At 44.7% G+C, this 16,449-nt stretch overlaps 1 protein-coding gene across 1 annotated transcript in view; it reads left to right on the top strand.

The window, feature by feature from the left end:
• The first annotated feature begins 279 nt into the window (after window positions 1-279).
• The window catches only part of CDHR2 (cadherin related family member 2), an 80,817-nt gene continuing 64,647 nt past the window's right edge, over window positions 280-16,449 (top strand). Inside the window, exons 1-3 of the mRNA XM_069972752.1 lie at window positions 280-381; window positions 8,510-8,582; window positions 9,235-9,303. Coding sequence (XP_069828853.1) covers window positions 8,528-8,582; window positions 9,235-9,303 — 124 coding nt within the window. The 5' untranslated portion in view covers window positions 280-381; window positions 8,510-8,527. The remainder of the gene's footprint in view (window positions 382-8,509; window positions 8,583-9,234; window positions 9,304-16,449) is intronic.

Raw genomic sequence — 16,449 nt, 5'->3', positions numbered from 1 at the left:
TGATTGTTTGCCCTCATGGAGATATCCATTGGTCAGTGGCCAAGCCCAAAGGGCAAGTCTGTTGCTGTGTTTGGCTTTATTTTATATATTTATGAGTATATAGTATAATACACTGTTTAGTTATCATCTGCTGCCACATGAGAGTGAAATGAGTGGTGTTATAATTACTTTAGATAGAGGAAGTTCTCTGACTTGTCTGGTTATAGAGCCCAAGCTGCTTTCTTTAAGTGGGTGGAGATGGTAATTATTCTTGTTCATTATCTACAGTTAATGATTGATGTATGCAAGATGAGATGGAGTGAGCAAAGGATACAAAGGTCCTGACATTGTTATTACTTGCTCCGGCACCAGGAAAAAGAAACAGCTGTCTCACAGTTACAGGTTAGAAACTTTTTTTGGGGAAATTTGAATTGTCAAAGCTAAAATCATAAATGTGGTATTTGAGAATGATTTTGATGTTGCTCTTCGAATCCCAGGAAAATGTGAATTATTTGTTCTTCTTTTCGGCTTTTCTTCCAATTGGATCCAATGCATGTGGTATTTTAATCTATGGCCTTCTTCCTACTCACAAATTTTAAGTGTTTTCATTGTGTTTTTTTTCCCTGCAAGCATTTCTGATGATCTCCTTAATTTCTACTATTTGTACAATATATTTTTCTAGTATTTTTAAGTCTTATAGGGAAGCCTATTGTAAAAGATTCAGATGGTGTTCTAGAGAATAAATGTTATGGTTGGAGAAACCTCCTATCATAAGTAGAAATGTTTCTATGGTATCCTAAATGCTGGTAATAAAAAATATAGGCTGGGTAAACACTGTGTTTTTACAGTCCCTTTTTTTCATCCCTTTTAAGTAAAAAAAACAAAGCTGGTTGATCGTGTTTCAAAAAGTTTTTTTTTTAAACATTCTTTATTTGATTTTTTTTTATCACAAACATACAAAGCTAGAAGGGGGCAATCAACAGTGAAAAGTTTAAGTGTTTTGATACGTTTATTTTTATAATGGAAATGAATGGAAAAATGGATCAATACAGATGCACACATACATCCGTTTTTCATCTGTTTTTTGCATAAAATGGGTGAAAAAATGTACAGCAAAAACACAGTGTGAATCCAGCCTTATTTAAAAAATTTTAATTTTAAAAAAATATTTTTCAAGCTTGGATGTCCTATATTTATGTTATATTTATATTTATCCTATATAATGTCCGTAACAATGGATCCATAACAGATACGGTTGTGTTAGGGAGCCTATGTTTTTATTGTGGTCTGCATGTGGTATAAATGACGCAATTACTTTATTTTGCGGTCCAGTCTAATAATGGCAATACCAAATTCATATAGTGTGTTTATGTTTTGCTACCGCTATTAAAAATCATTTTTAAATATTGTTCTCATTCTGAGGACTATATCTTTTTATTGACAAAGTTGTATGAGTTCTTGTTTTTTTGTGAGATGAGTTGACATTTTCATTGGCACTATTTTGATCACTTCTTATTTAGTTTTTGGGAGATGGGATTGACGAAAAGCAGTAACTTTTTTTTAATGTTCTCTATGTGGGTTATATAACACGGTAGTTTTATAGCTTACCTTGTTACCGATGCAGTGATAATTATGTGTACCTTTTGTTTTTTTTTTCATAATAATACAGTTGTATTTGATCAGAAGGAATTACATACAGAAACATAGGAATGCACAGTAAGGCTGGGTTCACACACAGTATATTTCAGGCAGTATTTGGTCCTCATATCAGGTCCTCATTGCAACCAAAACCAGTAGTGGATTGAAAACACAGAAAGGCTCTGTTCACACAATGTTGTAATTGAGTGGATGGCCGCCATTTAATGGCAAATATTTGCTATTATTTTAAAACAACGGCTGTTATATTGAAATAATGGCAGTTATTTACTGTTATATGGCGGCCATCCACTCAATTGCAACATTGTGTGAACAGAGCCTTTCTGTGTTTTTAATCCACTCCTGGTTTTGGTTGCTATGAGGACCTGACATGAGGACCAAATACTGCCTGAAATATACTGTGTTCACACTACGCATATTTCAGTCAGTATATTTCAGTCAGTATTGCAACCAAAACCAGGAGTGGATTAAAAACACAGAAAGGATCTGTTCACACAATGTTGAAATTGAGTGGATGGCCGTCATTTAATGGCAAATATGTGCTGCTATTTTAAAACAACGGCTGTTGTATTGAAATAATGGCAGTTATTTACTGTTTTATGGCGGCCATCCACTCAATTTCACCATTGCGTGAACAGAGCCTTTCTGTGTTTTTAATCCACTCCTGGTTTTGGTTGCAATATGAGGACCACAATACTGACTGAAATATACTGACTGAAATATACATATACTGACTGAAATATACGTAGTGTGAACGCAGCCTAAAAGCATAAACAAGCCATGGAACTCAAAAATCAATTACTGATACATTTGGGATAATTAATCCTTAATCATAAGGCTAAGATTAAGGATTAATTATCTGAAAAGCATCAAGGGACTATGTGATCATTTGATCTGTGATAATATATTTCATTACAGTTCTGCACTGCAATGTTTTATACCTGACATCAGAAAATCAGACTCTGGCCTCCATACAATGCAGACACAGGGCAGTTGTCAAGCTGTTTTGGGAGGTTAGGGGCATGGTATACCCAGGGAGCCCTCTCCTTTCGTCAACTACCTACCTGCAGTCTCTATTGACTACAGCATCTAGGGAGTTAAATATCCAGAATTGGAACTAGCCACAATTTGGTCCTTTGCAACAGTAGTCCAGCTGTTTATTACCAGAGCTGTGCCTATGCCATCCATTAGCTGCTGTGCACTTGCAGTTACAGTTACCTTGATCTGTGCTAACAGATTAAGGCTGGGTTCACACTAACGTTTTTCCCTATTGAATGGATAAGCAAAAACTGATGAGCAGACTGATGCAAACTGATTGCAAAATGTTCACCTTTCCGTTTGTGTTCCGTTTTTTCAAATGGAGGAAAAAAAGCTGCATGCAGGATTTTTTTTTCCGTTCACAAAAGCGCAACACTGACGGAATACATGTGAAGGGAGTACAACTATGACAAACGGAGCACAATAAAAATACATAGAAAGTAATGGGGCTTTGGACGGATACGTCAGATTACATTTATGTTGTTAAAAAACGGAACAGCTAAATGGAACTATGGCAGAGAGAATAACGCCAGGGTAAACCTAGCCTAAGAGTCCGAAATGCTTACATTTGCCGGGCAAAAACCAATCCTGGTGCATTGTTTCCTAGCTCTTTGTATTCTGTTGCTCCCCTGTTATTCCTCCTGAAAATACACAAATTAATTGCCAAATGAGTGATACAATTTTCCACTTAATTGGGACATGTACCTCGACATTGACATCTAAATAAATGTCATTTTTATGGCAGCATGAAGGATTTATGGAGTGGGCTTGGGAGCCGAGCATTCTACAAACGACAGCTGCCATCAAACGCTGGCACAGTGTCATCTTCAATGCCAGCTCTTTAACTGTTTAAAGGAAAAGGCTGGCTGAAGGGGGGAGGCTAAAAAATCATTAGGGCAGTGGGTGGGGGGAAAATAAAAATGACACTTTGCTTACCGCTCCCAGTGCCCACATAGCATCCCGGAGCTCCCGGGCTCCGCTGGTTGTCATCTTTTCCTCGGTCCAGGGTTCCACGTCAAAGATGGTAGGGATTTAGTTCACTCAACCAATCAGTGACTGCAGTGGTGTCCCGCCCCAGACACTGACTGGCTGAGTGGGGCATTTGTCAGCTGGGTTGTGACTTAGCCTGCTGAAAGCTCAGAAGACAGCCGGCGAGGTCCAGATTTGAGATGCGGCTATGGGCGGGTACTGGGACGGTGACATTTTTTTATTCCCCCCCCACCTTCTGCCCATAATGATTTTTTACTTCCTCGTCTGACTTCTCCTGACTGTCAAAGGTGACAGTGGCATTTAAACAGTTACTGTAAGTAGGGCAACACTGGCTATTTTGCAGTTGCTGCTTTTTGCCCACACTATAAGTAGAAATGAACATCTCTAGCACATGCTCTAGCACTCAAAACTACATGTTACCAGGAGATTTGTAATACCTGCTGGAAGCAGTGCAGAAATCATAGTCCACTAAAGGAGCATAACTAGTTCCTGCCCTTCATGAGAAATCAAGCCTAGTGTTGGCTGTCAGCCAGTCAGTGGTAGGTTTGCTTTCTGCTCTGCCCCCACAGGCTTCTTGAAGGGGCACTTAAAAGCTTTTGATATAGTGCTACATAATAAACTGCCTGAGGCAGACTCTATGAGAAGATTGTTGATCCAACAGAACAGAGACAAGTATTCTTCCTCTGTCTTTCAGGGAAAGTGATCGGGACCCATGCATTCACACTGCAGGGGTCCTGATCAGTAAGTGACCAGTACTTCTCCTTTCACTGACTTTCCTAAATGCCTTGCATGACTTTCTCTGTTCTTTTTCTGATGAATGGCATATAGTCATATTTACTTGTGTCACATGTGTTACAGTATAATAATCTAGGCATGTCTACTTTGTACACATTATTAGCAGAATTGTAAAAGCTCATATGTTGCAGGATATAATGTGCCATGCATAGCTGTTTATAGTATTTTAAGCCTCCTTCACACACAATTTTTGCCTCTGTTCCCACTACGCAAAATGATGTTCATGAACATTATTTGCAGCCATCATAAGGATAGACGAAAGTCATTTGGCGCTAAAATGATGCAGAAAGACGGTTGTACTTTTTTTTACGAAGTGGGAACATAGCCCTTGCGTTATTTGTTTTTCTTGTAAATGGCATGAATTTTTACAATGTTTTTTTTTTAGTTATGTTTATGTGAAAAACACAAGAATGCTATACATAGTGAATGCTACATAATAAAATGCCTAAAAACTGCAGCAAATAACATTCTGTGGGTAGCTCATTTTTATAGAGTTTAACATCTGGACACAGACAAAAACACCCCAAATAACACTGTTGACAATCAAAAACAATGTAGGGAATAAATAAAAAGTCTCGTAAATGTGGCTTGTGTTTTCAGCTGTGCCCAGCAGTTTGATTTTTAAAAGTGACACATTGTGTAATTAGGTATTATTTAAGGGGTATTCTCATCTGAGGTGCTAATGCCCAATTCACAGAATGCACAGCATAGGGCTTAACTAAGAGATCACATGGGTCCCATCAATGTCCCAGTGATCTCGAGAACAGGGTCCCCAAAATCCTCCTGACCATATCTGTGGGCTGTGTGTGTTTGCTGTAGCTCCATTAATTCTCTATGAAGCCGTTGAAGAGAGCCAAAAGCTGCATTCGCCTCTCTTTGGCAGCTCTGTAGAAAATTAATGAAGTTCCAATGTCATCAAACCCCCGTTATCTTTTAGCTATGCCCTGTCTTGTGCATACTGTGGATAGGACATAACTACCCCAGATGGGAATACCCCTTTAGGTGACATTAAAGGAGAATTCTGGGCAGGTCACATTTTTCTATATGCCCGCGAAGGGGGTAGGTGAAAACAATAGCATCCACATACTTCCCTGGCTGCAATGCTGACGTTCACAGCCCGCCGCTTCCTTGTGATCAGAAGGGACCTGGGATGTGACATTGCAGGCCTGCTTAGCCATTCAGCAGCAGAAACGGGTCACTGCTTTTACACACTCGCTCCTTTATTTTGTTGATATTATTGCTGCTTTCAAAATGCACCACTTTTGCCCCAAAAGATGCTGGGTTAAATCTTTTTTTGGCTGTTTAATGGTTGTTCTTTAAGAGTCCAACTAACGGCCATTATTTCATAGTGACAGCCACTACAATCACAGCCGTCATATATGAAATAAGGGCCATTAGTTGGACTCCAAATGACGGCGCGCGCTCCTGCCCTGTCCGCGCTGAAGAATGAACATGTTCATTCTTCAGCGCGTACAGAGCAGGAGCGCGCGCCTCCCATAGACTCCCATTATGAGCGGGAGGCTAACGGCATTCCGTGGCGGACAATTCCGTCGCAGAATTCCGCTACCTTTGCTCAGTGGGAACGGGGCCTTAAACCCTGCTTGAGGCACAGCTCCCAGCTGAATTTCAATCAAGCAGGGTCAGTGCTGGCAGGGGAGAGAAGACATTTATGCTTGCTGCACTTCACCAAGCTTCTATGAAACACAGCTGAATTTATGAAAGGTACTATATGTCTCCTTGTTCTAGCATCTATCTAAAGGCCCTATTCCACGGAACAATTATCGGCCGCTATGGACGATAATCGTCCTGTGGAATTGAGTGCAACGATCAGCCGACATCGTTCATGTCGGCTGATCGTTGCAGTCGCTTGTTTTTAAACATGTTGAAAAACAAGCGACTGATACAGCCAGGGCCGATTCTAGCTTTTCTGCTGCCTGAGGCGAAAATTAAAATGGCGCCCCCCCCCATGCTAGAATAAATTGTGTAGCAACTATTTTCTCATTGTGTATTATGATGTTCTGCAGAACCTCATAATACACCTCAGCTGCTGCAGAACCTCATACTACACCTCAGCTGCTGCAGAACCTCATAATACACCTCAGCTGCTGCAGAACCTCATACTACACCTCAGCTGCTGCAGAACCTCATAATACACCTCAGCTGCTGCAGAACCTCATCATACACCTCAGCTGCTGCAGAACCTCATCATACACCTCAGCTGCTGCAGAACCTCATCATAAACCTCAGCTGCTGCAGAACCTCATCATACACCTCAGCTGCTGCAGAACCTCATCATACACCTCAGCTGCTGCAGAACCTCATAATACACCTCAGCTGCTGCAGAACCTCATACTACACCTCAGCTGCTGCAGAACCTCATAATACACCTCAGCTGCTGCAGAACCTCATCATACACCTCAGCTGCTGCAGAACCTCATCATACACCTCAGCTGCTGCAGAACCTCATCATAAACCTCAGCTGCTGCAGAACCTCATCATACACCTCAGCTGCTGCAGAACCTCATCATACACCTCAGCTGCTGCAGAACCACATAAGCCTCCTACTTTATAAAGAACCAGTGTATGAACCTCTTATGTACTGCAGGGTGTAAGTGACAAAAACTTCACTTACAGGCTGCAGCACAAATATAATTAAAGGGCATAAGAGAAGGAGAGGTCTTCTTCACTGCGCTGCACTGGTGACCCCTGACCTCTGCACGGAGCCCGCACATTTTTCTACCTACTGGCAGCTGGAGATCGGAGGTCAGGGGTTATCACTGTACAAGAAGTGAAGAAGCAGACCTCTAATTCTCTGAAGCTCTTTAACCCTTTGTGCTGCAGCCTGTAAGTGAAGTCTGTGTGACTTACACACTGCAGTACATGAAGGGGTTAAGTACTCTGACAGGCTCTGGCATGGTCGCTCCAGCACAGGGTCCAGGAAACGCTGCAGCCGTACTGAGACCCTGTCTGTGAGGTAAGGCAGAGAGGCAGGGGGTGAAGGAGGGGTACGGATCGTGCTGGTCTGAGAGGCCACAGTGAGACACTGTCTCTGTGGGGCAGGAGGGGTGAGCGGAGCTAGGCCATGCTGTGCTTGGGTGGGGGGGGGGGGGGGGGGGGCGCCAGTGCCACTCACTCTGCAGCATCCCCCCTGCCCACCCGCTCACTGTGCAGCCTCCAAGTGGACACAATAATAAATTAAAGAACACTTACTCTTCTCCTCAGCTGTGTCTTCCTTCTTCTGGGGCCTGGCTTCCCTCATCTCCTTCCCCTTCCGGCTCCTCTGAGGTGCGTCGGAAAAGTGACGTCAGCCATCAGAAGTGTGCTGTAACAGACGTGCCTGCGCATGGCACGTCTGCTAAATGGATGTGGTTGTAAAGGGGCTGAGCTGGGGGGAGCTGGACCCAGCCCCGGAGTGCAAATGCCAGACGCAGACGCCACTGGTGTCAGGGAAGGTTCTGCCGCCCCCTGCAGGACCCCAAGAGCTGCCGCCTGAGGCGGAAGCCTCAGCCTGCCTCATGGCAGAAGCGGGCCTGGATACAGCAACGATCTTCTGCCGTCGCTCTGTTGAATAGGAGCATCGGCAGCAGACACTGCTATATCCTATGAGCTGCCAGGACGATCAGCTATCCCCCAGGCAGCCCCCCCGCAGCTCCCTGCCGCCCCTCCCGCACTCACCCGCTCGCTGCAGCCGCGTTGAATAGCGGCGGCAGCGAGCGGGGAACGAGGAGCAAACAAGCGCTGAGAGCGCTCGTTTGCTCCTCTAGACGGCCCGTGGAATAGGGCCATAACAATGTCAGCAGTTTGGAATGTGAATTTCAGCTCTTTAAGTAATGCCCGTGTCCTTTTCTCTATCTTTTTTGAGCATAGTGCCAGTCTTAATATATGTGGGCCTTTTTGTATACATTTGCTCCATGTGCATGACATTTTTAACTAGGTCTGTAGTTTTAGGGAAAAGAGAAGCGAGTAATATTTAATTGTAGAGTAAATATACATCAGACTATGACAGAAAGTAATTTTCTGTGATCTCGTATAAAACGCTTTCTGATTATAGGACACTCATGCTGGAACGATGATTTGGATCCTCTTCCTGCTCCCTTTCCTCCTAATAAATGGTGGCGGCCAAGGTAATACTTTTTTCTCTTTTATTTGTATTATAGTTTGGAATCTGATCAGCTGTTTTAGTATCTGCAGGGTATGTTTGCATGTCATAAATACTCTATGGGGGGGGGGGGGGATTTATCAAAGGGTGTAAAATTTAGACTGGTGCAAAATGCCAACAGCAACCAATTACAGCTCAGCTTTCATGTCACCAGAGCTGAAAGCTGAGCTGTAATTGGTTGCTGTGGGCAGTTTGCACCAATCAAAATTTTACACCCTTTGATAAATCTGGGCCTATGTGCTTTGTCTACGTCAGCATAATGTTATGCCAATGTATACTGCTGCGTAATTGAGTTGTGGCTATTCATTTCAATGAGCCAAATGTAGTCTACTAATGACTGGGTTTGGTCCAATTCTTAGTGTGTACTATAAGTCTGTGGGACTCAAACACATGTCCATCTGCCAGTATACCCTGAGAAATAGATCGAATATACTCACTAGTAGATAATATTTGGACCATTGAAATAAATGGCCATGACTTGGGTAGGACACTTGTCAAATGTGAGCCTAGCCCTCCATTTGTGCACTTCAGTGTTTGGTGTGTAGATAATATTTAGGCTACTTGTTTTCCTAGGTCTTCTGTTTCTCCAGAACTTAAGAGGTAATATTGTTTTTCAGTCGCTGCAAACAACAAACCTGTTATTGGAGGAAGTATTGTACTAGTGTTACCAGAAGATACCCCAGTTGGTAAGTGACATTTTACATAGTAATTAATTGAACGATTTATTGCAGTTCTTATCCACAGTGAAATATTTATTTAATCAGAATAAAATTGCTCTGGCCAGTCATTTACTCATCAGTCACTTTTATTGAAACAGTTTTAGTGCAAACACAAAAACATTTACCAAAGGAGATTTTTGCAGTAAAGCAAACCATCTTGTTTGTTCACTCACAAATGTATCAGGCAGTGGCGTAGCTACCGCGGTCGCAGCAGTCGCTGCTGTGACTGGGCCGCTACCAAGGGGAGGCCCACAAGGCCCCCCCTTGCCACTGCACTGCCCCCTCCCACTCCCTCTTGTGACCGCAAGCACTGTTTAGCTATCGATCACAAGAGGCAGTCCAGTTTGGCCCCCGGCTGACCCGCTGCTCCCCGCCTCCATCCGGCCCCATCCCCGGCAGCAGTTGCACTAGTGAGCTCTGTATGCGCCAGGGAAGTACTTCTGGCACAGGGAGCGTCACTAACACGCGCTCCCTGTGCTGGAAGAAACAGCCCCGATGCACACAGATCTCCCTGCTGCCTGTGCTGCCAGGGATGCGACCGAATATAGCCGGGGAGCCGCGCGTCAGCCTGCCAGACTGGACTGCAGGAGAGAAGAGCCACGACGGGGGAGTGAGTTGTCAGGTGAGTTGTGTTTTTTTTTTTTTATTTAATGTGCTTTGCATAGACTGGGGGCATCTATGAGGGGGATATGGGGGGCATCTATGAGGAGGATATCATGAAGGGCATCTATGAGGGGGATATCATGGGGGGCATCTATGAGGGGGATATTGTAGGGGGCATCTATGATGGGGATAACATGGGGGCATCTATAAGAGGCATAACAGGGGCCATCTATAAGGGGGCTAACATGGAGGGGCATTTATATGGGGGATAATATGGGGGCATTTATGAGGGGGATAACATGGGGGGCATCTATAAGGGGGATAACATGGGGGGCATCTATAAGAGGGACAACACAGGGGGACTACCTATAAGGGGAAAACATTGGGGGGCCATCTATAAGAGGGACTACAGGGGGGTGTATACAATAGGGCATGCACAGAGGGATGCATATACTATAAGGGGGTCACATAGAGTCAGCCTACCCACTAAATGAGAGCTATTACAGATGTGCAGTTAGTATAGAGATGAGGATGGTGCCAAAGTGAGGAGCATAATATGTCTGTCTGGCAGATTCTGTGGATTCGTGGCTCGGAGAAGTTCTCATAATGGCCCAGGGCAGAGGGAGAAGAAAATGAAAAGGGAAGAACTCCGATCAGAGAAGACCTCCTCTGTGAGTCACTTGATATAACTGCAGTGTAATGTATATGTTGTACAGAACTTGTGTAGAGCTGTGTCCACCTCTATATGACTGTATGAGGTGATATTGATCTGTGTACAGTGGATGTTATTCAGTAGCAGCGGTGGTGTTAGTCACTATGTGGTGGTATTAGTCAGTAGCAGTGGTGGTGTTAGTCAGTATGTGGTGGTGTTAGTCAGTATGTGGTGGTATTATTTGTTACTTGAAATCTGGTACTGTGTTTTATAGGATTTAGTATACTGAATTTGGTCAGTAACAATATGGTGGAGATGGTAGTGGTTGTGGTGGTTATATTTGCCCCTTGTATACTGGTATTATTGGCAATATTGGTCTCAGTACACAGGATTTGGTTACTAACAGTATGGCGGTAATATTTATGGTGATAATATTTCCTATATACTGGTATTATTGGTAATATTGGTCTTGATATAGATATAGATATAGATATACATATACACACACCAATAGCATCAAGGAAGGGGGGGGCCCAAGTTGACCTCTTGCACCAGGGCCCAAGAGACATTAGCTACGCTCCTGTTATCAGGTTATCAAAAATTTTACCACTCAGTATTGGTGGGAGAAATTATAAATCCCAGAGTGTTAAAACATGACAATGCTTCTGTGATGTCTTTCTAAAGATTTACATTAAAAAAAAACATCAAACATGACCTATATAAATGCAGTAACCTGGGGCTAGATGTTATGTAGCTGGGCGAGATGATATTCTTAAGTGCCGTAGACGCAATACAGTTCTTTCTCCAATACCGTGCAAACAGTACAGTTGTTAATACTTGTGCTGAGATCCCTTGGACGGGGACTTGAAATAATACTTGAGACTTGAATATACCTTAGTACAGTGATGGCTAACCTTGACACTCCAGCTGTTGCAAAACTACAATTCCCATCATACCTGGGCAGCCAAAGCCAAATCTTTGGTTGTTCAGGCATGATGGGAATTGTAGTTTTGCAACAGCTGGAGTGTCAAGGTTAGCCATCACTGCCTTAGATATGTAACAGCCAGGGCCGTTTTAATACACTGGTGGGCCCTGTTGCAAATCCCTCAAGAGTGGGCCCCTCTCCCTTGTTGGTGCCCCCTCCCCAAACCCAGCGTTATCAGAATCGGTTCTTCACAGGTGGCGTCTTCTATGATCAGAGTCTTCTTTCACTTTTCCTTTTTCTCTCCATCCAACGTGGGCTACCTTGAAGTCTTCTCCTGGCTGTGAATCTGTCTCCTGAATCTGCCAGAGAAACATTTTAGGCTTCAAAACATAAAGTAGTTAGGTCCCCTGTACCCCTACATAGTAGTTACACCCCTCTGTGCCCCATAGTTTTAAGGTGTCCCTGTTCCCCTACCTAATAATTAGATTTGCTCTGTGCCCCAGTATACTGTAGTAGTAAGGTCCCTATATAATATAGACCCCTTTGTTCAGTCCCCATATAGTATCAGGCCCCTCTGTGCAGCCCCAATGTAGTATAGACCCCTGTGTGCTGCCCCCAGTAGTATAGACCGCTATGTGCTGCCCCCAGTAGTATATACCCTTGTGCGCTGCCCTCAGTAGTATATACCCCTTTTTTGCTGCCCCCAGTAGTATATACTCTTTGTGTGCTGCCCCAGTAGTATATAACCCTTGTGTGCTGCCCCATTAATGTAGACCCCCTGTTTGCTGCCCCCAGTAGTATATAGACCCCTTGTGTGCTGCCCCCAGTAGTAAATAGACCTCTTCTGTGCTGTCCCAATTGTATATAGAACCTCTGTGTGCTACATCTAGTAGCATATAGACCATCTGCCCTGATCACAGTGGCCCTGATCACAGCTTATCAATGGTAGATATATAGAATGGACTTGACTTTAGTGGCAGTGGGCTACTAAAGAGAAGGGTGCCTATCCAGACCCTTGGACACTCAACTAGAGAGAGCTCTGACCACCTTGGGTGAGTGGTGATTAACAATACCTGCATCCACGAGGATGAACCTGGACTGACACATGATCATATGATCATCACATGATCATTACATTTTTACATAGTAACGAGTTTGCTCAACAAAATACAGAGGTTCCACTCCCGGCATGATCCTGGGTGACTGGTAGAACTACAACTCCTAGCATGATTCTGTGGCTGTGGTAGAACTACAGCTCCCAGCATGCTCCTGTGTGGCTGTGGTACAACTACAACTCCACCATCCTAAGCCACCCCCAATGCTCCTCTTCTGGATCAGAGACAGATGAGCAGTATGAGCTTCCACTCCACCTTCTCCTCATGGGCAGAGACAGTGTCATCCTCCAGCGGCAATGGCTTCCTGCGGACCAGATATAGCAGCAGCATATAGTCCGGCCCTCCATCGCTCTAGGGACAGTGAACTGGTCCTCTGTGTAAAAAGTTTAGAGACCCTGCTATACACTGTGTGGGGGCATCCAGGAAGCTATACTGTATGTGGGGGCTATACACTGCCTAGGGCACAAAAACCACTCAAAAACGTGCAGGGGGATCTCCTGTTACTAGAGGAATCGATCCCAGTAGGAAAAGCTACCAGAGTGAAAAGGTCTACGTAGTCTACTGCGCAGTGCAGGGCAGCTGGGAAATCTTGTCAACTACACCCAGATAACCGACGACTGGCACTTGTGCAGGGACATATCCAGGACATGATTTTGCAGGGACTGTCTCTTAATAATTGGGACAATCCCAGCTAAACTGGGACTGTTGGCAACTATGTCTTAGCAACTGGAGGCCTAATAAAGGCTCATATCTATCTATCTATCTATCTATCTATCTATCTATCTATCTATCTATCTATCTTTCTATCTATTAAAACTATAACAAGTCTTGGCTAGTGCATATATATGAGCTAAACATCACACTCTAAACTCTTTTCTGTCAATAAGGGCTTTTGAAACTATAACAGACTGTTTAACTCTCAGAAAGGTGCTCATAAGATTTTGGTATGTGTTAGTGAGAATTTGTGCATAGTAAGCTACAAGTCATTTGTGAGCCATCAGGCTCTGATGTTGGTAGGTCTGCCTCACAGGATCAGCAGGCGTGAGCTTACGGTGCCACATGACTGCCTATCCCTAAGGGCATTGTCTAAGCATTTCCTTCGTTCTTCACAAGATACTTGTGATGGTGGAGATAGACTTTCCCGGAGGACACGCCAGGTCACTACCTCTTGAGATAAACGGAACATGTGGCAACTGGCCCAAGCAGACTAGATGGCAAGGGTGGTAAACATCCAAGTTGCCAGGTGCTGGGGTGAAGGCCGCCCGACCCCCCGCTAGAGCCCCGGATACTTACCCCATCTTGCCAAGTCCCACTCCTGGAGCTGGTCCCGGGACAGAGATATCCTTGTCGGAAGACCAGCGCGGGCTGCGGAGATGAGTCTGACGCCCATAGAGAATGACACCTCCATTCATTCTCTATGGGCATCAGACTCATCTAAGCAGCGCGCGCCGGGCTTCCGACAAGGATATCTCTGTCCCGGGTCCGGCTCCAGGAGCGGGACTTGGCGAGATGGTTTAAGTATCCGGGGCTCTAGAGGGGGTCGGGTGGCTTTCACCCCGGCATGGGGGGTGACAGGTTCCCTTTAAATACTAGATGCAGGTAACAAATGCTGGACAAAGATACAGGTGCAGGCCACACAATGCAGGTAACTTGGTGCAGGGATGAGTAGCTGGGTGAGGGTCAAACTCAGGATGAGAGCACGCAGGAATACAGGAACCAACTGGGAGTGCAGGGCCAGACAGCAGGAACACCAGGACATGAAAACACCACAGCAGGAACACAGGAACCAGGACGGAAGGTACAGGAACACTGTAGCTGGGTAATACAGGTACAAAAGGCTCTTGTAAAAACAGCAATAGCATATCTTAGCAGGACGTTTCTGACCTCTGAATCCAGCGTTTTATGTGCCCAGACAATCTCCAAACTGTACATCTGCTTCCTTGCTCTCCCTGCTCACTAATTTTCCTTGCCCCCCCCCCAGCCCCCCAGATTATAATTGACTCAGCAAACCCGTGTTCACTTTGCTCACTTTGTAATGTAAACGGATTTGCCTGCTAATGAGCAGATAAGGAGTGAGGGCGGGGGTTGAGGGTGTAAAAAAGCTTTTTGAGTACAGAAAGAGTTTTTTCCCCCAAGGGTGCGTTCACACGTACAGGATCCGCAGCGGATTTCACGCTGCGAGATCCGCTGCGGATCCTGTACATGTGAAGGTCTATGGGGTTACATATCCACACCGGAATTTTCATTCCACTTCGGATATGTAACCTGGACCCTTTAACCCCCTGTCAACCGCAGCCCCTGGCCCGGAGCATACATTACCTGCTCGGCTCTGCGGCTGTGTGTGAGGCGCCAAGCAGGTAATGTATGCTCCGGGCCAGGGGCCACGGGTGGTGGTGGCGTTAAATCGGCCGGGTTAGATATCTGCAGTGGAATGAAAATCTTGCTGCAAACTCCCAGTGTGAAATCCGCTGCGTATCCTGTATGTGTGAACGCACCGTAATAAAACCTATTACAGAGATTCTTAAAATCGGGGAAGGGGAAGGTGCTTATGCTCCCCCTCTAGTGGCCGGATCTATACTACATGCAGAGAGGACACATGCTGCTGCACATGCCTGGACAGCCGACCGTCATTCCATACCACCTGCAAATGTGACATCCTGTAAAAGTGCTACTTTTTTTTTTTTTTGCAAACATCATTTTTATTCAAATTTTCCAGTTTACACAGTAAAATTAAAAAATATGAAGAAACAAGGTGTCTCCAACTTTGTCAACATACACAACATATGTCAAATAAACTAATCAATATAACCCCCCCCTCCCTCCCCCCCTTCCCCAGCTCATGACAGAGGACCCCCCCCTCACTCCAGTTGTACTACTCCAACACTCTAATCAGGTAAGCGTAGGTCACCAAGGGTGTCAGCAATATCTGCCATAAGATACCATTTAGTTTTGCGAAAGGGCCTGCCCACCTTTTGGCGTTCAGTGGGGTCTAGAAAAAAGATTATGAACCTTTTCCACTTTGTAAAGAAGGGCCTGGCCCTCTTTTCCCTAGATGGCTCAGCTTCCAATTGTTCCATATATAGATAATACTTGACCTGCTGTATCACCTGTCCAACAGTGGGCATGTCCTGAACCAGCCATCTAGATAAAAGACAGCGTTTTGCCACCACAACAAAAGTATGGATCAGTAGAGACAATCTGCCCTCATCAGGAGGGATGTGCAGTATCATCAGATGGGGGTCTACTGGAATAGCCACTTGCAATTTCTCCTGGAGTAAGGAGACAAGGTCTCCCCAGAACGTTCTGACCAAAGGACAAGTAAATAGCCCATGATATAGATCCGTCTTAGGTTCGCCACAGTTTGGGCATGCTATAATCCGGTCCGGACGTTCCGGGGTCCTCGGAAGAGTAAACCTATAAGTGGCATGATGTAAAATACGGAACTGTGATTCCCTCCATTTTTCACATATAATGGCCTTTCTCACCGTGTTCCAGCCCTTAAGAATTTGAGCTGGCAGCTTGGGGAGAGGCAGCTTGTCTCTCCAATATTTAAACAAAGATGCTTCAACCCCTTTAAGCGCAGCATGGCGTAGAGTATTATGCAAGAAAGATACAGAATGAGTGGACATAGAGGTGCGGATATAAGCAGATATTGGATTAGATGTCGGCTCATTCTGTAAATTTCGCAGTCTAGAAAGTAGAAACCCATGAATCTGTTGGAAAGTGAGAAAATGGTTAGGTGAGAGGGCAAAGGCCTCCTGTACTTCTAGAAATGACAGATATCTCCTTTCCGAAACATTCATGAGATCGGAAGCCTC

The sequence above is a fragment of the Dendropsophus ebraccatus genome, chromosome 1 (assembly GCF_027789765.1).
Source record: "Dendropsophus ebraccatus isolate aDenEbr1 chromosome 1, aDenEbr1.pat, whole genome shotgun sequence".
Classification (NCBI taxonomy): domain Eukaryota; kingdom Metazoa; phylum Chordata; class Amphibia; order Anura; family Hylidae; genus Dendropsophus; species Dendropsophus ebraccatus.
This window is presented reverse-complemented; position numbering and strand designations above follow the sequence as displayed.